Below are 26133 nucleotides of genomic sequence, written 5' to 3'. Positions count from 1 at the left end.
TTGGGAGCGGGGCTGTTAGTTCCAAAAAGCACACCCCAAAAATCAGTCTCAAATGTTGTGCTCCTTCACTTGAGATTTGCAAAGAAGGAGGACACGGGGCAGGCAACACACACACACAACACCTTGAAGCCACACCATAAGAGAGATGCTTCTCTCCGCAACATCTTACTCAGATGCTTGTGACTTCAAAGCACTGGGATTCCCCCAGACTTCCCTTTCTCGTCCATGTTGCTCAGTTTCTGGGAAATTCTACTCAACTTTAGCCCGGTAAATGAACTACTGAGCTAGTGCATCTTACGAATTAAGGAGCTTCCTTTCTGACAGAGATATATTTGTGCTACAGAGGAGGAGTTGCATTACAACAAATTTCACTATGATGCCACGCAGTACATTCCGCAATCTTGGCAAGACGCACGTACCATAGTAAAAAAAAAAACCCTCTGAGAATAGAACAGGACATTGTTTCAACCATTAGTGTCTTATTTACGCTTCCTCTTGACTGTGGATGCTTCCAGGCAGTCACTATTTTGGGGTGGGATTTAATCACATATGCATAAACTTAAGGTTGCGCAGTGATAGTTGACTGGGAGGCCATGTGCAACAAATCTGCCTCCCAAAGGATCTGGCTTTTGGGAACAAGGAAAAGTGATGGCAACATGCAATTGGAAAGTGTGGGACGGCGCTTGCTTTGACACAATGCCATCTAACCCCTCTGTGAACAAATCAGAATGAATTCTCATCAAATAGCCAGGGTCATCCAATCTCCCTGAAAGCACGTCAGGATGAATGCTCCATAAACAGGTCATCTGGAAGCCTGGTATCCACTGGGCAGTCAAAAGCCAAGTCCCCCTCCCCTCCTTACCAAGTTGTTGCTGATAATCAATCTTGCAATGTAATAGAAAGCATTTTCTCAAGCTACCATACAGGAGCAATAGGTTCACTCTACACTGTGGTAAGGGATGTGGGTGGCACTGTGGGTTAAACCACAGAGCCTAGGACTTGCCGATCAAAAGGTCGGTTGTTTGAATCCCCGCGATGGGGTGAGCTCCCATTGCTCTGTCCTAGCTCCTGCCAACCTAGCAGTTCAAAAGCGTGTCAAAGTGCAAGTAGATAAATAGGTACCGCTCTGGCGGGAAGGTAAACGGCGTTTCCATGCGCTGCTCTGGTTCACCAGAAGTGGCTTGGTCATGCTGGCCACATGACCCAAAAGCTGTATGCCGGCTCCCTCGGCCAATAAAGCGAGATGAGTGCTGTAACCCCAGAGTCGGCCACGACTGGACCTAAAGGTCAGGGGTCCCTTTACCTTTACCTTTACCCTGTGGTAAAGGAAGTGCTGCGAGGATGAACAAATGTTTTTAAACAAAGGTAAGATGCTGTGAGCTTTTTTGTGAGAGATCAATGCTATATAACACACCCCATGAATAACACAATGCCTGTTGTAGCATAGCACAGAAATTGTGAGATCTGATGGGATCCCAAATTTTAGTGGCGGGTTTTAATTTATTTATTTTAAATATCCATGTTGCCCTGATCCATGTTATTACGGGGTATACCGTACAAATGGCTTCAGGGTCACTTTTATCACAGAGTGACAGGGAACAACTTGGGAAGATAATTCTAGCGGGAAGTGGGTTACAATTCCCTGCTTCCAAGCACATTTCCTCCCAGTTTGACACTTTTACTTGAGATGGGAGAAATCCTAAGTCTGGCATTGGGTTTTCTCATGTGCTGACATGGGGCTGCTCTACAGTCAACCTGGGAAAGGACTGTGTTGCAGGCATGTCCTTTGAGATTTCGAATTCATTCCAGTCAGTTCACGCAGCCTTGCTGGCAGATAATCTATGGCGGAAGACAACTCTGCAAGCATAGATTTCCTTAATGTGAATATTATACAGTCAAACCTCAGCTCCTGAACGCCTCCGTTATCGTACATTTCAGCTCCCGAATGCCGAAAACCCAGAAGTAACTGCTCCAGTTTTCAAACGATTTTCAGAAGCTGAACAGCTTCTGGGGAGTTTTTTTCCCTTTTTTCTCCATTGACTTTGCTGACTGCCCTTTGATCCTCAGTTGTCGAACAGTCTTCTGAAATGGATTAAGTTCGACAACTAAGGTTTGACTGTACCTGCATCATAAAATTGTAGAGTTGTCCAATTCCTTGCAATGCAGGAATATTTTTGCCCAATGTGCACCTGAGATTAAGGGACTCACGGTCTACCAACTGGGCCATCTCAGCTGGCAACAACATAAAACAAAATTTGTTTCGTTTACCATTATTTCCTTGCTTAAAGGATAAAATAACCTCATTCTGGAAAGCGAGAAATGATCAAAATATCCACTGCCTGTCATTTTTTAAAGTATAAAAGTAGCAACTCTCCTTTATATTTGCAAGTCTATGCAAGCTTACCAAGGAGTAACCAACTTTGGGGTTAATGTGCACAGAACGTAGTTCCCCTCTGAGGTTTTCTTCCCCTTTTAGCTGTATTTGGCTTTTGAGTTTCCTGTGGTGCTTGGAAACAGGACTCACCTGGGAGAACAGTAATATTTACAGTGAATCCAGGATCATAGCCAGCTCTTGTTATGCCACACCAGTAAATCCCAGCATCTTGCTGTGTGAGGTTCTCCAGTCTGACTGTGAATTCCAAACAAGTTTGATTATCCTTGATAAAAAGTCTGTCAGCCGTCCTTTCTTCTTCAGATCCTGTCGTCCTAACAACTATTTCACAACTGCTCTGTACACTTCCTTTGCACCAATATTTTACATAATTCCTAAACCCAGCATCATATTTGCATCTCACAGAGAGTGACCTGCCCAAAAATCCACTCAGTGCTTCAGGACCAGTCAGAGCAGACATGCAACCTGAAAAGCAGAATAAATCTGAAGTAAGGCATTAGCTCTCCAACTAGTATCATGGAAAAATATAAAATTACACATCTTCGTGGCTGGATCAGAACTCCAATAATCCACCCCACCCCACCTCTATTCTTCTGGCATGTCAGTTCATGGTACTTAATGTTGGGAGTTAACAGCAGCTTCCGGAGGGCCACAGGTTTCCCCTATCCCGGATGCAAGGCTTAAATCTGCCGTTCTTTTCACTACAGATAGGTAGCCGTGTTGGTCTGCCATAGTCAAAACAAAAAAAATTTTTTTTCCTTCCAGTAGCACCTTAAAGACCAACTAAGTTAGTTCTTGGTATGAGCTTTCGTGTGCATGCACACTTCTAGTTCTTTTCACTAGTTGAGCAGGAACTGTGTTGGCCCCTGACTTCTGCTGTCTTTGGGTATGGAGGCAATAAACAAGCGAGTGAGGGGGATCTGATCAGGCCAGGGAAGGTGCAGTTACTAAATCATTCATATTGGGGTCTATGATTGATGAGTTGATGGTATACACTAAAGTCACTGCTACGGGGTGTGTGTGCCAACCAACTTGAATAAAATATGGGGGACAGGAAAGCCCCGCCCCACATAATCGATCACATGACGCAATGAATACGCGTACACACACACACACACATTTGAATGGCAATGCCCATCAACTGTTTTATGGGGGGGTGAAGACCCCTCAGCCGCTAGGATTTGGCAGGAGGTGGTGATCATGTGAATTGTTGGGAAATTCTTAATCTTCATATTGAAAAGATAATGAGTGTTAAACTTCATTTTTTAGATCAAGGGTGGTTAACCCTTTTGGGCCCAGAACCCTTATTGATAGCCAACTTTGCAAATGCCACATGCCAGCGGTAGACATCGCTTAATGGATGTGCACATGCGCACACATGCATGTACACTAAACATACAGTGTACTTAGAAATCTCTCTCTCTCTCTCACACACACACACACACAAACACACACACTTCTTGCACATGCACATTCCCCACAAGAAACTGCACTGCAATATCTTACACTCACACAGTTGCTCACTCTTGCACACAAGCAGAGACAGGCATGTGCACACATGCACACACAACCAGCATTTCCATACTTTCCTAAACCAGCGCTGAGGTTGGGGTGCCTGGAAGTGCTGCCTTTCCTTTGCACAGATCATTCATCAGCGCCAAGAACAGGAGATAAAGCACTGCTATTTAGAGATGGTCCTCTAAAGACCAGGCAGAGCACTTCATTTCCCCCAACCAGCTTAGGAGACAAAGCTGTAGGGGCTGCTGGGCACATCTGATAGTTCAGTGGGCTGGATCCACCCAAGGACTTCTAGTAGTGCAGCAGGGCTTTCCCTCCTCTCCTTCCTTTGCGTGCCTCGTCCCCAAACTGGCTCAGGGCGGGTGGGTGGCTGGGGGAACCACGGAACAGCGTGCAGGGGACGGAGAGGACAGGTGGTTCCACCAGGCAAGCAGAAATGGTCGTGCTGAGGGTGCAATCTCTTCAGCCCTGTGTCAACGACACCAATTTCTGCAGGGTAATGAGGGCAATTCCCCCCTTGTCCCAAGCTGCCTATCCCTGGTGTGTAGAGAGAGACTCTCTCCACACCAGGGATGGGCAGCTTGTGACAAGGGGGGAATTGCTCTCTTTACTCCACAGAAATTAGTCTGTGTCCACACAGCTTCCTTCCTAACAGCCCCCTCCCCCACTGCCCTGAAGGTATTGGCAGAATGCATTAAATTCTGAAATTCCACCCCACACTCCATAAATTTAAGCTATGGAGCCAGTGCAAAATTGGCTCTTTTGCATTGCTGCAACTCCTTGCATCTTGCCAGAAGGCAAACTCTGAAGGCACGTATCTCTTGTGTATGGGTCAGGCTGCCTCTAAATTGCAGAAATTATCACACGCTTACCCCCAATTCCCATCTTACCCTGTATGTCCCTGACCGTTCAGGGTAAACAGGCAGACACAAACCACTCACCTTTTAGGTTGAAGAATAACATTCCCAGAATGAAGTGCCATTGCCGCATGCTGACCATCGCTGCAGACTTGCATGATCTCCTTTCTTCTGTGCCTGCTCTTTTGAATGCACGGCTACTTCTCTTTTACGGTGCTTTGTTCCCCCCTCCCCATCCACTTGAGTTAGGGTGAATAGGCTTCTTCTCCTGCTTCTGCTTTCTTCCTGATTCCCTTCGCCTGCCCTGGCCATTGCAGCAGTTTCATTTTCTCATAATGCTGTCGGAAGCAAAAAGCAGAAGTGTCAGCGTGACTGAAATCTTGTAATCTCTGTCTGCAATTTTGTCAAAGGTTTTTTTTTTTTTTTTTTTAATGGAAGAACAGGTGGGGCTGGGCTATGAAGCTGGTTGTAGATGCAGTGCAATTAATGAAGGGCTCAAACAGGTGAAGGGAGCCAAGGACAGGATTGAGGGCTGCAGTGGTACGTTGAAATACTTTGTTTGGATGCTAGGTCTTCCTGTTGCTGGACTGCTGATCTACCCCACTGAGAAACGAGAGAGACTTGGAACACAAGGTTCTCAGAGGCCAGGTCTACCCAGGACTCACTGCTGCAACGTCAGCTGATTTATCAGAAATGAAGGGCCTGTTCTTAGATGTCAATTATGTGCATTTATTTGTTTGGAGTACATTCGTGCCTTGGAAGTTGAATGAAGTCCGTTTGACTTCCAAAACGTTCGAAAACCAAAGCACGGCTTCTGATTGGCTGTGGTAAGCTCCTGCAGCCAATTGGAAGCTGCAGAATCCCCGTCGGACGTTCGGCTTCCGAAAGAATGTTCGCAAACCGGAACACTCACTTCTGGGTTTGCGGCGTTTGTGAGCCAAAAGGTTCGAGAACTAAGCTGTTCGAAAACCAAGGTACAGCTGTATTTACTTTGCTTCTCCCCCTGAAATATTCCTGTGGGTGTCATGCTCTCAAACCCATGTCTAACCACGTCTCTCCAGTATTACAAAGTTACCAATTAATCTGCTGCCAGCATTTGTACACTGAGAACAGAGAAATGGGGCCTCGGCCCTTTTAATTCGGACGCTAACCTGATTTTTTTTTTGTCTGATTCCCACAGACTATCCTGGTTGGAGACAGCGGAGTTGGGAAGACATCACTGCTGGTTCAGTTTGACCAGGGCAAGTTCATACCAGGCTCTTTTTCTGCAACTGTGGGCATCGGATTTACCGTAAGGGCCACTTGGCTACTCTAGGCATGTTTGAGAATGGTTACTTAAATGAGGGCAGACCTTTACTATACAGTGGTACCTCGGGTTAAGTACTTAATTCATTCCGGAGGTCCGTACTTAACCTGAAACTGTTCTTAACCTGAAGCACCACTTTAGCTAATGGGGTCTCCCGCTGCTGCCGCGCTGCCGGAGCACGATTTCTGTTCTCATCCTGAAGCAAAGTTCTTAACCTGAAGCACTATTTCTGAGTTAGCGGAGTCTGTGACCTGAAGCGTATGTAACCTGAAGCGTATGTAACCCGAGGTACCACTGTACAAGTACTGACATCTGGCTTTCTGTGCAATGAAGCCCAGCAAATGGTGGTAGCAAATTAAATCGAAGACTGCATCATCAGGAAACTGGCCTAAACACCAGGATGTTACACCTATTTATGGGGTTCCAGATATCACTACGTTGGGGGTGAGAAATCTGTGGTCCTATGGGTTAAACCACAGAGCTGTGGGTTAAACCACAGAGCCTAGGGCCCCCAAGGTGGCTGTCACCAATGGAAGCGAAGGCTCAGAAAAAACTCAATATGGAGGCCAAATGGCCGAAATATTGGGAAATTTTGGAACAAGAGGGAGACAGATTAAAACTGCAGAGTTTTGAAAAATTAAAAAATAGAGTGCGAGATTGGCTTCACTATTATCAGATAATGGAGGCATATAATTTGGATAAAAAAATTGGCTTCCAGGTGGAAAAATCAAAATTGGAAACAGAACTGTTAGATTCCAAAACTAAGAATTTGTCAAGAATGTATAACTTGCTGTTGAAATGGAATACTCAGGATGAAACGGTGAAATCTGCTATGATTAAATGGGCACAAGATGTTGGACACAACATCATGATGGCTGACTGGGAACAGTTATGGACCACAGGTATGAAGTTCACGGCATGCAATGCCTTAAGAGAGAATATAATGAAAATGATATACAGGTGGTACATGACACCAGTCAAGCTTGCGAAAATTTATCATCTGCCCGATAATAAATGTTGGAAATGTAAAGAGACTGAAGGTACATTCTTTCACCTTTGGTGGACATGCCCAAGGATTAAGGCTTTCTGGGAGATGATCTATAATGAAATGAAAAAGGTATTTAAATATACCTTTCTGAAGAAACCAGAGGCCTTTCTCCTGGGCATGGTCGGCCAATTGGTGCCAAAGAAGGATAGAACTTTCTTTATGGATGCTACAACAGCAGCAAGAATACTTATCGCAAAGTATTGGAAGACACAAGATCTACCCACTCTGGAAGAATGGCAGATGAAGGTGATGGACTATATGGAACTGGAGGAAATGACTGGCAGAATCCGAGACCAGGGAGAAGAGTCGGTGGAGGAAGATTGGAAGAAATTTAAAGACTATCTACAGAAACACTGCAAAATTAATCAATGTTAGAATGATGTTGGAATGAATTTATGTGATTTTAGCAGAAATGATATAAAGGTTTAGGAAAAAACAGACCATTAATTGGTGAAAGGAGGGAAAGTAAAGTTATATTAATATCAAGATAAATTTACAGGACAAAAATTTGAAAGGAGGGAAAGGATTTGCTGAAATGGATAAGTGACCTAGAATACAAAAAAGGGAGGTGTGAGGAGGTCAGGGAAATAAGCTAATGAAAGATAAGTAATGGGAAGATTTGCCGTATTTTTCTTTGATTTTTCTTTTTGCTTAATGGATCCTAATTTTCTGTTCTTTCTTTTTTATTTTTTGTTGTATCTTTTGTATTTTATCTTTTTTTGTTTAAAATGATGTTTTTTGTATTTTCTTTTTGAACTTCTAAAAATTTTAATAAATATTTATAAAAAATAAACCACAGAGCCTAGGGCTTGCCGATTGGAAGATGGGCGGTTTGAATCCCCGCAACAGGGTGAGCTCCCGTTGCTCTGTCCTAGCTCCTGCCAACCTTGCAGTTCGAAAGCACGTCAAAGTGCAAGTAGATAAATAGGTATCGCTCCGGCGGGAAGGTAAACAGCATTTCTGTGTGCTGCTCTGGTTTCACCAAAAGCGGCTTAGTTATGCTGGCCACAGGACCCGGAAAAACTGTTTGCGGACAAACGCCAGCTCCCTTGGCCAGTAAAGCGAGATGAGCGCTGCAACCCCAGAGCTGTCCGTGACTGGACTTAACTGTCAGGGGTCCTTTACCTTTTATGGGTATTATTAGACTCTAGTTCCCAATAGCCTCAGCCAGAAGGGTCAGTGGCCAGGGATGATGGTAGTTGTACCAACAGAAGTTGGTGGTAGGACCCAGAACCTGCTCAGTATACCAAATCTATGGCTGTCCTGGACAGAAGTGTCTGGTTCTCTACACCATCCCTCAGCCAGTCCTAGAACCCTGTGCTGTTCCTGCTATTTTCCTTCCTTTTCTCCATTCCTTTCCTCTCACCCCTGTTGCCACCACTGCAGCTGATGAAGTTGGTGCCTCATGAGGCTCTTCCTAGATCCATTAGAAACATGGAGGAGGAGTCCTTCCAAGTTGCCAGCCGGTCAGAGCACACAGCCTAGATTAACCCAATCTCAGCACAGGTGGTTGACCCCATGGAAAGGACAGTAATAAACATTGGAAAGTTTCTGTCCAATTCTTCCCCTATCCATCGTCAGCCGCTACTAATGAAACAGAAGAAAAAGAATGAGCACTGATAGGACTTCCACTTGCCTTATTGCTATGCAAGGGTGTGTGTGTGTGTGTGTGTGTGTGTGTGTGTGTAGTACCACCAAAGTGCAGCACATTGTCAATTATTTTGTTTGTTATTATGTTTACCATTGAGAGCATCAGACACATTTTCTGCCTTAGGCACCAACACACACACACGCACACGTGTTTGTTTATTTGAAATTTGTGTGTGTGTTTATTTATTGAAAACGTTTCTATACCACTCCTCATCAGTAATACTAGGGAGGCACACAACAAATCAATACGTACAATGCCATTCCAATAAAATCAGCACATGAAAATACAATGGAATGCATTATAATCCATAGCAGACCAGTCAGATACTACTCACAAACCCTCACAAATGCCTGGGTGGACAGATGGGTCTTTAGCCCTCGCTCTGGCATCACCTGCATAAAATTACAGAGAGTGAAAAAGAGCCCAGCAGCAGAGGACAGAGGAAGCTGCTTTATACTGAGCCATTGGTCTCTCACGCTCAGCATTGCAGATGGACTGATAGCAGCTGTCTAGCAATTTAGGCAGGAATCTCTCCCAGTTCTATTTCGAGATGCCAGGATTCAACCTGGGACCTTCTGCATCCAGAGCGGATGCTCTGTCACTGAGCTGTGACCCTTCCCCTAAAAGAGGAGGTCTCTTGCCAGAGAATAGGTGAAAGGAAGGCCCTTCAGTCTCAGACCTAAGGAAACTTTTGATGGATACTTCTACTGCTGAAAGGGCTGCTTAACCCTACCCATTGCCCAGCCCTTTCCCACTGCAATCGCCACCCGCAAACTGCTTCTCCCCCCCAATAACATTTCAGGTGCATATTTACCCCTGCAAATATCTACCTGGAGCCCCACAAGAAGACAAACAGCCCTCTGTGTGTTGGGGGAACAGGAACTGGGGGTTGTATCCAACCAAGTCATTACATAGGGCCATGGGTGGCGCTGTGGTCTAAACCACAGAGCCTAGGACTTGCTGATCAGAAGGTCAGCGGTTCGACTCCCCACGATGGGGTGAGCTCCCGTTGCTCGGTCCCTGCTCCTGCCAACCTAACAGTTTGAATGCACGTCAAAGTTCAAGTAGATAAATAGGTACCACTCTGGCGGGAAGGTAAACGGCGTTTCCATGCGCTGCTCTGGTTCGCCAGAAGTGGCTTAGTCATGCTGGCCACATGACCTGTAAGCTGTACACCGGCTCCCTCGGCCAATAAAGCGAGATGAGCGCCGCAACCCCAGAGTTGGTTACGACTGGACCTAATGGTCAGGGGTCCCTTTACCTTCCTTTAAGTCATTACATGCATGGAACAACTTCCACTTGTGCGCAATGGAGCACCGCCTCCTTCCCCTGCTCAGCCACCCTACCCAACCCCCCAGCTGTCTGGAGCAAATTCAAAGGAAGTGCGGGTGAGAAGGGGGTGAGAAGGGAGGGGAAGTTCCATTAAGCAGCTAAATATTGTTCCACTTTCTCTCTCACACACACACACATGCAGAAACATCTACCAAAAATTGCCCCCTCGTAAATCTCCTTTTCCTTAACGGAAGCAGCACCCTGGATTTTTATGCACATGCCATGTGTAAGCACCCTCAAGCACATATTATTTTTGCTAAATGGTTTTCTAATTGGCTTAGTTCTGCTCCTGCCACGATGTATACAGTATAGGCCATGCGTCCCCCCCCCCAAAAGCACCCTTGTTGTTGTTTTTCATTGTTTGGTATCTTGCAGCAACACTGTGCCTGAGCCACGATGGCGTGTCCCACACACAAGGTGTTCTTTAATAACACAGCTAGCAAAACTAAGTGATAAGAGCAGTGCTGACATATGCAAAGCTCTCGCAGTGACTGGGATAAGCGGGGCAGAGGGCACATTTATGCCACTTTGCCAGCCATTGCTTCCCACCCCGAAATGTGTGGATAGCTGGCACCCATGATGCACAGCAACAACCCTGTGACCTGCTTTATATGTTGTTTCTACGTGTGTGTGTGTGTGTGTGCGTGCACAAAAATCTCCCTCCTGTCAACCTGTCTGAGAAGGATGAGTGACCAACTCTAAAACCCGCAGGATAAGCTCATACCCTCCAACATTTCTCCGATAAAAATAGGGATGTCCTATTCTATTATTAGGGACACAGGTGGCGCTGTGGGTTAAAGGACAGAGCCTAGGGCTTGCCGATCAGAAGGTTGGCGGTTCAAATCCCCGCGACGGGGTGAGCTCCCGTTGCTCGGTCCCTGCTCCTGCCAACCTAGCAGTTTGAAAACACACTGGTGCAAGTAGATAAATAGGTACCGCTCCGGCGGGAAGATAAACGGCTTCCGTGCGCTGCTCTGGTTTGCCAGAAGCGGTTTAGTCATACTGGCCACATGACACGGAAGCTGTACATGGGCTCCCTCGGCCAATAAAGCGAGATGAGCACCGCAACCCCAGAGTTGGCCACTACTGGACCTAATGGTCAGAGGTCCCTTTACCTTTACTTTATTCTATTATTATTATTATTATTATTATATCCTGCCCATCTGACTGGATTGCCCCAGTCACTCAGGGCAGCTTCCAACATACCGGTATGTAAAAATGTAATAAAACATTGAACATTAAAAAAAACTTCCCTGGACATGGCTGTCTTCAGACGTCTTTTAAAGGTTGTATAGTTACTTCTTGACTCAGTGGTTGCATAACCAGGCCCTCCAACATTTCTCCGATGAATATAGGGACATCCTATTGTAGCACCCTGCTTGTGGTTAACGCTTAGCTGGAATGAAATATTCAACGCAGCAATAGAGAAATTAAAATAATAATTTATTTGTCAGACAAATAAATGAGAGACACAGTGGTATATGGTTACCAAAGCTCTGCCTACTCCAGCCCTGATGGTCAGCACTTATATTTCCTCAGCTTAGCCCCCTTGCTCCTCCTTTGGCTGCCTCTGCCCAATCAGCCTGGTTGAAATTCCTATTGGCTGTTTGCTAGAACCAATCATAAAAGATACACCCATTTCCTATTGCCTTTTATGGGAGACAAAGAGCTATATTTCCTTCTATCTATAAATGGCAAATAAGTAGTCATATATCTTACATTTGCCTCTACAAGGCACCTTAAATACCATTTCACCTTTTGCCCTATTGCCCTATTGCCCTCCAAAACAGATGGCTAATGGTTTTAAATTTTTATTTTAAACAGAGGTCAGAGATCTTGGGTTCACATTCTCACACATTATCAATGAAAGATCTCCTTCTTTGGAGGTCTTTAAGCAGAGGCTTGACAACCGTATGTCAGGAGTGCTCTGATGGTGTTTCCTGTTTGGCAGGGGGTTGGACTCGATGGCCCTTGTGGTCTCTTCCAACTCCATGATTCTATGATTCTATGAAATAAGAATCTCACATAAGAATCTAACATTTCTTACTTTCTAAATCTTTTGCATAATTACATTTAAGCCAATATATTTCATACATAACATATATAGATTTTTAGAAGCAAAGGCCTTTTCAAAGTAAAACTTCTTCAGTTTACAACCCCTTTCCTGGCCAGCTGCTTTTCCCATTAGCTCTTGCCCTTTAACCTGTGGCTCAAGTCTCTAATGGGAGACACATGGTAATTAGTGCTTTTGCAGCTTGATTGTATTCTGTAGGGTCAGTAACCTAGTAACCTTTGCTGTAATTCCCTTTTTACAACTTTGAGAATTTTGGCTCCTGCTATAAATCAAGGGGGCTCTTGTCCAGGAGGATAAACATCTGCCAAACCCAGCTGCCTGGCATAAAAACACACAAGCATCTGCAAATATATTTTTTTTAAGCTCATTTTAAAATACAAGTCTTGATCAGATGCCTCACTATCATACCCTCCAACATTTACCCAATGGGACGCGGGTGGTGCTGTGGGTAAAACCTCAGCGCCTAGGACTTGCTGATCGTAAGGTCGGCGGTTCGAATCCCCGCGGCGGGGTGTGCTCCTGTTGTTCGGTCCCAGCGCCTACCAACCTAGTAGTTCGAAAGCCCCCCCTGGTGCAAGTAGATAAATAGGGACCGCTTACCAGCGGGAAGGTAAACGGCGTTCCGTGTGCTGCTCTGGCTCGCCAGATGCAGCTTGTCTCGCTGGCCACGTGACCCGGAAGTGTCTGCGGACAGCGCTGGCTCCCGGCCTCTAGAGTGAGATGAGCGCACAACCCTAGAGTCTGGCAAGACTGGCCCGTACGGGCAGGGGTACCTTTTTATCATACCCTCCAACATTTACCCAATGAAAACAAAGATGTCCTAAGGGAAAGTGGGACATTCCAGTATCAAAACAGAAACTGGGGTGGCGTTTGTAAATCCCAGACCGTCCCTGGAAAATAGGAACACTTGGGAGGTCTGTAAGCTTAGGCCTTTTAAAGTCTGAACTACTAAACCATGCACTACTCAAGGCAGTTCACTTTCCGAAGAGACCCCTAGGGGAGAAGAAGACAATTTGAGGCCTGCCTATCATTAAAAAACATTTTTTAAAAGAAACATTAAAAACACCCCACAGTTTTTAATGCTTGACAATTTATTATGTTTTTATATGTGTTGGAAGGCACCCAGAGGTGCTGGGGAAACCCAGCCAAATGGGCGGGGAAACAAACAAACAAACAATTTTATTCCAAATGCGACAGATGACCCATTTACCACGAGCAAGGAATGAAACAACCACAGTGAGCAGAGATGTCCCTGGGCCCTTGTGGCTAGGTACATTTTTAGGATGTGCGCACACACACACACACTTAGTTGTGCATAAATGGCTTTCATCTTTTCATCTTATTTAAATCTTGTTTTTAAGTTGTATTTTAATCAATTGTTTTTATACCTTGTGTTAGCCGCCCTGACCCCAGTCTTGGCTGGGGAGGGCGGGGCATAAATTTATTATATTATTATCTTTTGCCACTGAATGAAAGGTACAGTGGCCCTTCGTGGCAAGCATCAGACCCAGGAGAGGACTTGAGCAAAAGGCCAAACATTTCCTAGGCCAGAACACGGCTGCTCTACGCATCACCACTTGGGTCTGGCTTGGGGGGGGAATGAATTGGGAGACAGAGAAGGAAAAGGCGATGGAGGGCCATCTCCCTCTGCCCCTGATTGGCTAGAGTCAAGTCACGTGTCAGCTTCCTGCTCTCACCTGCTAGCCCTTGGCCATCTGAGGAGTCCTGCTTAACCGCTGCTCACACCGTGTTCCTGCCTTGTGATCCTAGCTTGCCGGCCTTGCCTTGCCCTGCCTTGCCCTGCCTCCTCGCCTTGTCTGTGCCTTTTGCTTCCTGCCTTTCCTTCTCTCCTGCCTGGATGGATTCCACTCAGCCTTGGGCTCCATCGCCCCATCCCAGAGGCACCCTGCACAGCACAGCACACCAGCCAGGTCTGTAACCTTCCTCTTCCACAGCCCAAGATGGTGGCACTTCTTGCGCTGCTCTGGGAAACAGTGGCATGGCGTGGGGTGGGACCACAGGGGCACCAAAAACGGTTAGGGATGGAAAGTTTCAACACCTGGTGCTGCCTCAATACAGCTACGCAAATACATCGCTGGGCTCCGTTGAAAACAGCTTCTTCATGCAAACCAGGAAGTGATCTTTTCAGACAACGGAACAACTATTCTTTTTTTATCTCTGTGGTTTCAATCTCCTGGGTGATGCGGAGGCTGTTGGATAGTTGAATGTGCATGTGTACTTTATCTGTTTCCCTCCCTCCCAGCCCCGGGTGCTAGCAGCCCACGTTACGCCACTGCTGTGAAATGCCTCATAACTGTAGGCTCTCCCATTCCACAGTTTTTTGAAGAAGGCCTCTTAAAAAACCAGGGGCATGTGTGACGTGACATGAGTAGCATTTCCTGGTGTCCTTCCATCCAGATGTTTTGGGATGCATGTCCCTCCATCCTTGACCGTTGACTACGCTGACTGAGGCTGATGGGAGATGTGGTCCAAAACATCTGGAAGGCACCAGGCCAGGGGAACTGCTTTTTGGGCCTATCTGTTGAAGGCCACCATCCCTGGCACCACTTCCCATAACTGCATAAACGGTGTAAATGTTCCATGTTCACAATCCGCTTGTAGGTGATTTCTTCTGTTATAGTCACCCAGATTCCAAATATGGTATGTGTCGTATTTTCTTGTTTGATATGGTCACGGGAGTCACTCCAGGATTGTTAATTATAAATGGCTATCTCATAACCTTTACCCACTGCTTGTCCTACTGCTTGATGAATAGTAACAAAGGAGAGGAGGACGCAAGTGGTGCTGTGGGTTAAACCACAGAGCCTAGGGCTTGCCAATCAGAAGGTCGGCGGTTTGAATCCCAACGACGGGGTGAGCTCCCGTTGCTCGGTCCCTGCTCCTGTCAACCTAGCAGTTTGAAAGCATGTCAAAGTGCAAGTAGATAAATAGGTATCGCTCCGGCGGGAAGGTAAACGGCGTTTCCGTGCGCTGCTCTGGTTCACCAGAAGCGGCTTAGTCATGCTGGCCACATGACCTGGAAGCTGTACGCCGGCTCCCTCGGCCAATAAAGCGTGATGAGCGCCGCAACCCCAGAGTCAGCCGTGACTGAACCTAACGGTCAGGGGTCCCTTTGCCTTTACCTAACAAAGGAGAGACCTTTCCCCTTTCTGGCTGAGTGAAGGGAATGAAATCAGCAGAGTAATTTGCAACAAATGTACGATTAGATTGCTTGCTAGAGGGAGGGGTGATTTTGGCAAAAATATTTTTCCCCTGTGGAAGAACATTTTTGGAAAAAGTTATGGTAGAATGCAAAAGCTGTTGTCACTATTAATTGAATTGATTAATTTGTTACTTTTTAAAGGCCATGACTCATTTCTGCAGAAGTGCTGCTATTTGAGATAGCAAACACATAGGACCTGGAAGAAAATATGTGGAGTGCTCCTTTTCAGGATGCTAGCCAACTGTGCCCTTTTCAGGAAAACTCCATTTAATTTCCTTAAACCTCCCCCCCCCAATCCCCCAGGTTTTTCTTCCAACCCCAGTTAGTCATTGTTCAGCAGTTACTAAACATGTTCAGCTGTCATTGGGGTGTTTTTGCCTCTAATTTGTTTTAGTAAACTTTGCAAACCTTAGACTTCCCCCAAGGCTGCTGATATCTTCCTTTAGTGTGAGGAAGATGCTGTTTCGGTTACATGAGGCTCATTGCTCCCAGAATGAGTTGGCTATCAAAATATACAGTACTGTATAGGATAAATTCTGAGATGCTCTGAAGCGCAAGCCTGCCCCCTTGTGGCAATTTTAGGCAAAATAGGTTTGATCTTGAGAATTGCGTTTTCAACTTGCTTGAAGGTATTTATTTATTCATTCACTCATTCATTTCATAAAATTTATACAGCACTTGATTTTTTAAAAAAAAAAATTCAAAGTGGTTTACAAAAAGAATAAAATGATAAAATTATTGGTAAAAACAATTGAAAGCAACTATTTAAAATATTCAAAAAATTCAAAAAATAAAATAAAATCAGCCTGTCCCTTGCTACCATCCACGCTATGTGGGACACGGAAAAGAGCCTCTCTTGCTGATTGTAGAGAGCAGGTGGTAAAATGAAAATAAGTGTTGTTCAGCCAATAAAAAGGCAATGAGCCAACCCATAAGCCCCAAAATCTAATAAATCACACGTATCTGGAATAAAAGGCACTGTACTATCAAGGAAGCTTTCAGCAGTACAGAATGTTTTTTCCTTAAATATTTACTGGTCTTAGCAGCGTTTGTTCCAAACATGCCTATAATTCAAAATGATCACTGGCATGCTTTCACTCCCCACGCCTGCAAGAGATTCAATCTGTGGGTTTTTTTAAAGCACAATTAAAAATGAAGTTGGCAAGGCTCTTAGACGTTTCTTCTACCATGAAGGCAATTTCCCCTTTTATCTGACACAGCTAGAAGACTCCCATGGCACACCCCATTTGTTGTAAGCCAAGAAGCTTCCTAATATTAATTAGAGTTGGGCTAGGACCTGAGAGACCCAGGTTCAAATCACCAACTCAGCCATGGGTGCTCTTGGGCCAGTTGTATCCTCTCAGCCTAGCCTACCTCCCAGGGTTGTTGTGAAGATAAGATGGGGAGAAGGAGATGCATATCATGGGGAAGAGGGCCTTCTCAGTGGTGGCACCCACCCTGTGGAACGCCCTCCCACCAGATGTCAAAGGGGAAAACAACTACCAGACTTTTAGAAGACATCTGAAGGCGGCCCTGTTTAGGGAAGCTTCTAATGTTTGATGGACTATTGTATTTTAATATTCTGTTGGAAGCTGCCCAGAGTGGCTGGGGAAACCCAGCCAGATGGGCAGAGTATAAATAAATAAATTATTATTATTATTAATTATTATTATTATTATTATTATTATTATTATTATTATTATTATTTATTAGCTACTTGGAAAACCACACTAAAGATCTTTCAACAGCTAAACCAAATAAATACTAGGGGAGAGGGCTTGGTGCAATTTTAAACATCAGCTGCTTGCTCTCATAAAGGATTTCTAGTGGGGGGAAATAAAATAAAAAACTCTTTCTTAAGGGCAGCTCTTTGCCATTTACCCATGTTCAAAGTTCAGTCCTGAGCTGCATTCCAGAACCATTGAGTTCCTATGACAAGAATCGCAATTTAATTTGTTCACAATCCTGAGCCAGCCCAAGACATTTTGCTGCCCGAGGCAAAGAAGAAAACCCATCCCCTTCCAGTCATGGTGCATCAAGAGCCTGCTGGATCAGTCCAATAGCCCATGTGGTCACAGTGCCAACCAGATGCCTATAATAATAATAATAATAATAATAATAATAATAATTCATTATTTATCTCCCCCCATCTGGCTGGGTTTCCCCAACCACTCTGGGCGGCTTCCAACAGAATATTAAAATGCAATAATCTATTAAACATTAAAAGCTTCCCTACACAGGGCTGCCTTCAGATGTCTGGTAGTTGTTTTTCTCTTTGACATCTGGTGGGAGGGCATTCCACAAGGCAGGTGCCACTACCGAGAAGGCCCTCTGCCTGGTTCCCTGTAACTTGGCTTCTCGCAGCGAGGGAACCGCCAGAAGGCCCTTGGCGCTGGACCTCAGTGTCTGGGCTGAACAATGGGGGTGGAGACGCTCCTTCAAGCGGGAAACCCACAAGCAGGATTTGAGCACAAACCCTCACTGTGGTTTCTAACAACTGATATTCAGAAGCGTTACTGCCTTGAACTGTGGGAGCAGAGCAGAGCCATCATGGCTAGGAGCCATTGGTAACCTCATGTGGCCTTCAACCCCGATGCCTTGAACTGGCAAAGAGAAAATGTTACTCCTTGTACCTTCTCACTTTCAGCTGTCCTGCCCTGCCCTGCAAGGACAGAGTTTTGCCATACTCCGTATCAGAGTTATAGGAGCCTTTGGGCAAAACTCAGCACCTGCTTGGCTGCACAGGTGTCAGGAGCAGAAAGTTACTATTCTCTCATGAAACTGCAAGAAAACAATTTGCAGGCTCAGTGTGGAGACCATCGGTTTTTCTCTGCATTGTCGATTCCTTCATCATTGCCACTTGCGAAACGCCTATGAGAAGCCTTCACTCGTTTTGGGTGTTTCAAACACCCCGTGCCAAAGGAACTATAATCTACATTCAGTTTTCCTGATCTGATGCATTTTACATTTCTCGAATATTTTCTGCGGCATTGGTAAAGAGACCGGAAATACAGGTTCTTCTAGTGAAGGGTAGTGGGGAATCAGGGCTAAATATAAGGTCTTGGAGACCTGGAGAGTAGCTCGGACAAGCAAAAATAAGTAAATAAATGCGTGAATGGAACATATCTGTGTGTGCCATCTCCTTATGTTTCCACGCACCATTTACTTTCTGGATAAAGGACAGGGCATTGCTGCACACTTAGGAAAAAAACCTTAAACTGCATTCCTACATGAGAGTAAGGCCCATTGAACCCGGTGGGACTTCCTTCTGAGGAGACGTATAGGAGGGCACTGTCACTTTGAACTGCACATAGTTTCTCCCTGCTTATTTATTTCTTTAAATGGATTTACTTTTGACAGTCACATAACCTAAGAAACCCAACCTGACCTTCTGCGTTGCAACTTCTCATTTGCACAACAAGATCTAAATTGTTAGGAGGCAGATCTGCAAACAAGTCTAAGCTGATCTGGTTTTAGAGAACTATGTATGGGTTCTGATTCCTAGTCAAACATGAGATTAAGTGTGGGGCTACTTCACAGGAGCTCTGCAATAATCTTGGAACTAGTACAGTGGCGTAGCGTGGGGGGTGCAGGGGGGGCTGGCCGCACCAGGCGCAACTTCTGGGGGGGCGCTCGCACTCGCAGCTCTCTGCCCCTACCTGGCTCACTCACTCTCTCTCACTGCAGTGCTGGCTGTGCGAATCCGATCCGAGCCGCCGGGTCGCCGCCCACTGTGGAGGGGGTGGGTGCCAGGCGTGCGGTGCGGAGAGAGAGCGAGGGACTATCTGGGGGAGGGACAGTGCAGCGGCCGCCCAGCGCAGCGCTGAGCGTGGGAGAGAACCACACCAGAGCAGACCAGGCAGCAGCAAGAAGAAGCTGGCAGCGGCGGCAGGTTAGGGGTTAGGGGGCGCAAATTACTTGCCTTGCCCCGGGTTAGGGGGCGCAAATTACCTGCCTTGCCCCGGGTGCTGACAACCCACGCTACGCCACTGAACTAGTAGAAGGGCATGTTCTTCTCCCTAAGGAGTGGGGGAAACTTATAATTTATCTTAAGAACCATTGTAAACAGCTAAAATTGTTAGTAGGATTGGAATAACACTTGTACAGTGGTGCCTCGGGTTAAGTACTTAATTCGTTCTGGAGGTCCGTTCTTAACCTGAAACTGTTCTTAACCTGAAGCACCATTTTAGCTAATGGGGTCTCCTGCTGCCGCCACATGATTTCTGTTCTTATCCTGAAGCAAAGTTCTTAACCCAAGGTACAATTTCTGGGTTAGTGGAGTCTGTAACCTGAAGCGTCTGTAACCTGAAACGTCTGTAACCCGAGGTACCACTGTAGTTTAATGGTGAATTTTGGACATAATGAAGATGTAAGAGTTTGGGATTATTATAATATAAAAGATGCAGGAGGAAATGGCTAAAAATAGGACCCACAAAGGGGAGGAGGGAAGTCCAGGAGATTATTTGGAATCTTGTTTTTATGTTGTATGTTGGATATGTGTTTGCAAAACTTTAATCTGAGAAACCAAATACAGGCAGCTCTGAGAACGCCAGAATGATATCGCTTGGAGACCCACAAAGTTGCCAATAAGGCCCAATTTGCCAGTGAGGCACTGCTCCACCAACCTAAATCTAAACTTCTCCAAGGCTACCTGCCTTACAGCCAGTCCAGAGTGTTGCCCTGGCTTCTCTGCTTCCACCTTGGTCTCATTGTTGCCCTTTTAGCATAGAGGAGGTTGAGAGGCAGAACTGCAACTGACAGAATTATTAGTTAAGTATACTGTTGACTTATTAATTTGGGGATATGTTAGAGGTGTTTTTTTTTAAGGGAGTATGTTTGTTTTTATCCTGTTTGTTTTACTGTTTGTTACCTGTCTTGAGACTGTTTGGAGATTTAAATAGGATTGAGGCTTGTTATTTTTAAAAAAAAATAACACTATTTTATGTTAAAGTAATAGTATTTAAAAATAATACACGCTCCAGAGTTTTTGATCTTTCATCAGCCTCTAGGTGGGAGGTACAGTTGAAGCTTGTCTACTACTTAACCTAGTAGTTCTCAAAGAAGATGATCTCCTCCTGGTTGCTGTCCCTTTAAGAGTAAGCGTGGAGTTTCATAAGAACAATGGTACAAAATACATAGTCCATGTGGATCTGCCTATGGCAGAGGTTGCTAACTGGCTGCCCTCCAGATACTGTGGGCTAAAGATGACTAACCATTGGCCATGATTTGAGTTGGAGTCCAACAATAGCTTGAGGATCACCGGTTAGCCACCCGTGGCCACTTAGCCCAATATAGGATTCTCCAATATAGGAAAGAAAATGCTATTCTCTCTGTATGTCCTCTGTGTGAGTTAAGATGGTTGGAGCATTCATTGAATTGCCAAACTAGGGGCCAGGTTGGTATGGTGAACAAAGCATTAGAGTTTGACAGAGGAGACCTCCGTTTAAATATTCACTCAGTTAACAGGATGAGTCACTCACTTTTTCACATAGAGCAGTTGAGTGGGTAACATGGAACTGCCTTATGTATAAAACTGAGCTCCTTGGAAGAAGGGCAAGTGCACAAATGTGATAAAATCATAATTTGAAAATTCCCACGGAAGGAATGTGGCGCTTGCGTAGTCTATCATTTCAATGAAACATGTGCAGATTTTAAATTACTATTTTAAAAGTAACTTTTTTATTTTATTGGAAAGAAAGTTAAAGCTTTCAGTATTTGTATGTAGCTCCCTTCCTTCTCTGGCTGTATAAAAAATTGAAGCATCTGCATATCATGAATGAGAATTGAGAAAATCAATACATAAATAGATGCAGGTAAAGAGGGGGTTCTTATCTGACAAAAAGGCGATAGCATGCCACTGGCAAGCCACTATTTCCTCTTTAATGTAGACATTGTTAGAGCAGCTGAAACAACAGAACAAACAGTGGGGAGAAATTATCCATTATTGACCCACCCACAAAATTTCCAGGGAGCAGCATGACTTAACACCTTTCAGGATTTTGTGACTTCACAGAGCTGAATTATGTCTCTTTTGGTGCATTGACTATTTTCATATTCATCTTATTTTATTACATTGCAAGCATTTTATCATGTTCTTTTCCAAGGAACTACAAAATGGTTAACAGATTTAATAAAAGAGATCTGTGGAGACCTGTTGCCTCAGAGTTGTCTCAGGCAATCTCCAGTTTCTGTTTAATCCCAGGGATCTGAAAATATAAAGCAATTTCCACCCAAGGAATCTTCTTCTCAGTCAGCCTGGTGAGGATGGGGAGGGGAAGAAAGGGGTTGTTCTGATCATAAATCCAGAATTGATTTCCACCAGCTGCAGATTTGGTGATATTTGGGTAGAATAAAATGCCTTTAGCTCTAGCCAGACGCCTTGTGTTCCGCAATTCCCATGAGCATGATTTTGTACAAAGAAAAGAACTTCACTTAAGAGATGTTAGATAAGGATATTGTTTAGGTAAGGCGATCCTTTACTGCTGTGCAAATTGAGCGAGGGATTCCTGGCAGTTCCAGAAACACACACACTTTGTTCTGTTACTGGATTTCCTCAGATTAGAGAAGATTTGAATGAAATCTGAGAATTCATTTGGAATCAAATTTACTCTTTCTCAGAGTAAATTTAAATGCCATGCTGCATGTAACCAAAGTCTTTAAAATAAAAATCCGTGGAGATCAGAGGTCAAGCTGATGGAAAAGATGCCCCTCTGTGGATTTTAGATGGAAGAGGCTTTGTGTTTTAAATGCTGCTTAGTTTCACGGAAATCAATTGATCTTAGAATGGGGAATCACCCAACACATTCAATCTCAGGGTCCAGTTTCTCCGGAACTTTGGCTCTTTAGTAAGTGTGCCAGACAGTGATGCTTATTCCAATCATTCTTGGTGATGCTGAATGCAAGGGCCAGGAATGATCCTAGGTCCGTGGGGTTCCCACTCACGGGGTCTATTTGGAAAGAGGCGTGGGAAAGGAGGCGTCTCCCCCGAGCCACTCTCAGCAGTGACCCCCCTGCCCGATCCTTAATAAGGGAGGTAGACAAAACGTGTGCGTAAAGTTAGTAAATCCTGCGCCGACGGGACTTGGGCGTGGGGAAGGCTCCGGCCCTATCCCGTGAGCCGCTCTGGAACTCGCCCCGTCGGTTCCTTCCTGAGCGCAACGGCCGCCACTTCGGGGCTTGGAAAGGGGCGGTTCTGCGGGCAGCCGGGGAGGAGCGGCGGCGGCAGCACTAGCAGCGTGGCCGGAGCTGGCCAGCCTCTCGCAGGTAGTTCCTGCGTCCTGCCCGGCCGGGGACTGAAGCCACCATGATCAGCAACGGGGCAGGCGCCTCTCCCGCGCGCAACGGGACCCCCGCGCCTCCGCTGTTGAGAAAAGCCGCTTCCCTGGCGGGGAGTTACGACGTCGCCGGCAAGGTCGGAGCCTGCTCGGGTTGGGCGCCAGGGGGCGCGAGTGGGTGTGGCGGGGAAGGAAGGGGAGGGGGCTGCCGGAGGGGAGGGGGCTCCACTACTGGGACGCGGGCACTGCCCTCTCGCCTTCGTCTTGGCGCGCATGGCGTGCCCACTCTCTCCGGGGCGTTGTTTTAAGTTTCCTCTATTCACTGGTCGTTCTCTTGGCTAAATCCCTAAGGGCGATTTTCCAGCTCTGAAACTCTCCTGCCTGGGTCCCACTCTGCCAGCATCCCTGGGCAAAGAGTGGGGGGGCTTTCTTGCCCCCCCCCCGCCAGCTTCTAAAGTGAAAGGTGCGGGAGGGACTCAACCCTGCTTAGAAAGACACCCCAGATGTGTGGAGGTTGCTTGTAGCCATTTGGGGACCAGGAAAGTAAATTTGCATGTGCTCAAAGGCACTCTGCTTCCTGCATTCTAAAAACGAAGCGGTGACTTTAGGATCTCCAGTGAGATGGCTGCCTCAGGTGCAGATGCTATAGGCCAGAGAGCAGGCAGTTCTGTTTGAGCCACATGGCCTGCCCTGCTGCCCTCAGGTGGATGAGGGAGAACTCTGCTCCATTCATTGCCAGTAAGAATCAACTGCCAGTCTGTACAACGGAGTGCCCTGGCTCCTGTACCTTTTACCTGCTAAAAGTTTTAACACATGCACAGGTGGCAGAAGTTCAACAGGTGCTGCTTTTCCGACCTGGAAACCCTGGATTTCTACCTGTCACCCGACTTCCACCACTCTGTCAGCAAAGGTGACTGAGCTTGCAAATGACACTGAAAACAGCCACTGGTTGGTTTCTAAGCCTTGATTGCAGAGGCCCTGCCAGTCTCTGACTGAGGCGAAACCCTGCCTCCATTTAGACATCATAGCAGGTTGTTTATAGGTTGGGGTGCTTGTCAGCTTCTTGTTCTTGAGCAACTTAAAATGAATCTCCCTGACACAGCAATGCAGTGTTCTCCTTTCCTTCAACAGAGCAGGTCCTATTCAAACCGCACTCAGAGGAAGCTGCTAAAAGTGGGCTTTGTGGGGAGGTTGGTCAGGAGACGCATCTCTCAGAATGAAAGCAGCGGCAGCGGCAGGGAGGGAGAGAGAGAAGCTTTATGCAGGGCAAAGGGGTTAGCTTCCTCAAAAGCAGCTTTTTCATGGCTCTCCCCAGCCCAGGGGTGTGAGCTCCGGGAAACCTCTCTGCTGCAGCGATGAGGAGAACATACTCCCTGCGAGGTCGCTGGGGTCGACTGCAGAGCCCTTTAGCTGCTGTAGTTAATTGTAGATTAGCTTTCCACATCCCGGCACCCAGTTGAGGAACACTGCTAACAGACAAATAATCAGAGCCAGCAGTATCCTCTGGTAACAGATCTGGGCGCTGGTCAAAGCTTTTCAGTGTGGCTTTCCAAGGAGTTCTTTGCAGGTGTCCAGCTTGGTCTTTGCTGTCAATTTCGTACAAAGCCAGCTTTGAACCATGAAAAGCTAACGGGGGGAATGGAAGTTCTGTCTTTTCACCTTCACAGGATGCCATTGACAAGCCACTCTCATTATGAAAAACAGTAGCATTGGAAGGCTGATGAATAGCCTGCCTTGCAAGCCTGGCAAGGCCCGGGTCTTCTGTCATCTGGGGATTCAGGTGAGCCTCTAGTAAGCTGGAGCTCTTTTGAATGTGGAGGTCATTCCCACCTGCCTGGCTGCCTTCTTACACCCAGTCAAGGCACTACCTGCCAGCTGCCTCCTTATTCTCAGCGTTGCCCTGTCTTCTGCCCCACCAGTAGTGGAAGCCATGCAAAGGGCCAGTTCATGGGATAGCTCAGTTGGTAGAGCATGCGACTCTTAATCTCAGGGTTGTGTGTTTGAGCCCCAACTTGGGCAAAATAATAATACTGGGTCACAGGGGTTGGGCTAAATAATAATAATAATAATAATAATAATAATAATAATAATAATAATATATTATTTATACCCTGCCCATCTGGCTGGGCTTCTCCGGTGATCCACACGGTCCCTTCCAACTCTGCAGTTCTTTGATTCTGTGTGATCACTTCTCACGGCCAGTGACTTGCTCCTGTTGCTGCTCACTTGCTTGGAGAGGGCAGCTGAACAGACCGTGGCACAAAGGAGTAGAAGCAAGGTCAAGGATCCCTGGAGGATCCATTGTCAGACCCTGGCAGATGCCTGACAATGCAAACCCCAACACTCACCTAGATTCCCATCTCCCTGACCTTCTACAGGTCTTTGCACATTTGCAAGCTGAAGAACCACACACCGCAACCAGACATGCACCACAACCTATTGCTTCTTTCAAGTCAAATGGAGGGGGGCACTGTGGGCACCAGGAAAGGCCTCTGCAAGCACATGTATGCCCACAGGCACCAAACTGGCGACCCCTGTGTTACAGAGACAGCAAAATGATGACAGCTTCCAACCCAACTCCCTACTTACACCCTTCTCTGCACAGGTTGGTGCTCTGGGACTTGCCTCCTTCCAATAAGCATTAAAAACGGAAGGGGTTTTGTGGAATATATGAGGTCCGGTACACGTCTGCTGCCTCTCAGCTTCTCCGGACTGTAGCAGAGTAAAACACAGCGTGTGCTGATGTGTTGACTGCGTGAACCCTCTGGCTACCAGTCTAGCCTTGTACTGTGGTTCTCTAGTTGCTGTGGGTTTAAGACGATAAACCCAGTGGCTGCTCGCGGCCTGCTTACCTGCAGGCAGTGTCGTGATGGAGAACACACCTAGAGACTCCACTGAGCTCACTTCCTTCTGCATTGCCTCTTGCCATTTCCTGGCTTCTACTTCAGGCAACCTCTGCACTTCCTCAAAACTCTCTGGTTTGCACTGAGCCACACCAACCCACACGCTAGTGACCTCAAACCTTTCGGGTGGTTTTCCCTCTTTGGCTCCCCAGGGGTTTGGCTCCCCCATGGACAAGTCGTCCTCATAGATTCTGCAATGTGTAAATGTGAAGCAGGCCTCCTACTCTTTAACTCATGGTGGAAATCTGTGCCTTGGGGAACGGGGCTGTATCCATTTGGAATAGGAGCAGCTCGGAAGAAACTTCAAAAGTCTTGACCTCATTGTTTGCTTTTCCTGCAAGGGCTGCTGACATATCTGATCGTAGGCTTGTCCCCTAGTGACAGAAAAGAGATTGCTGTTATCTCAGAGTAGACTGGCAGAACCATTCTTTATAGGGGGATGAGCACTTGCTGATCAACATTTTTCAAAGGACACATTCTGGGGTAGGGTGGGTGGGTGCGTCTCTTGTTAGTCTGTTACATTGGGAACGCAAGAAAGGAAGTCTTTTTTTTACA

The 26133-nt window shown here is 46.2% G+C and overlaps 2 protein-coding genes across 7 annotated transcripts in view; one reads left to right on the top strand and one right to left on the bottom strand.

The window, feature by feature from the left end:
- CD300LF (CD300 molecule like family member f) overlaps positions 1-5189 on the bottom strand; it is a 122008-nt gene extending 116819 nt beyond the window's left edge. The window contains exons 1-2 of one of the 3 annotated variants that reach the window (XM_083598264.1): positions 4852-5148; positions 2525-2857 (exon numbers count right to left, since the gene is read on the bottom strand). In XM_083598264.1, coding sequence (XP_083454390.1) covers positions 2525-2857; positions 4852-4909 — 391 coding nt within the window. In that variant the 5' untranslated portion in view covers positions 4910-5148. Of the gene's footprint in view, positions 1-2524; positions 2858-4851 lie in introns of all 3 variants that reach the window. The other 2 variants (XM_083598268.1, XM_083598262.1) reach the window with 2 other exon arrangements.
- RAB37 (RAB37, member RAS oncogene family) overlaps positions 1-26133 on the top strand; it is a 79215-nt gene that overhangs the window by 32312 nt on the left and 20770 nt on the right. For 2 of the 4 annotated variants that reach the window (XM_083598314.1, XM_083598311.1), the window contains exon 2: positions 5948-6058. In XM_083598314.1, the coding sequence (XP_083454440.1) occupies positions 5948-6058 (111 nt within the window). Of the gene's footprint in view, positions 1-5947; positions 6059-22336; positions 22813-26133 lie in introns of those variants that run through there. The other 2 variants (XM_083598313.1, XM_083598312.1) reach the window with 2 other exon arrangements.

The sequence above is a fragment of the Podarcis filfolensis genome (genome assembly GCF_964270895.1).
Source record: "Podarcis filfolensis genome assembly, chromosome: 2".
In the NCBI taxonomy this organism is placed as follows: domain Eukaryota; kingdom Metazoa; phylum Chordata; class Lepidosauria; order Squamata; family Lacertidae; genus Podarcis; species Podarcis filfolensis.
The sequence above is the reverse complement of the archived record's forward strand: the minus strand, read 5'-3'. Positions and strand labels throughout refer to the sequence as shown.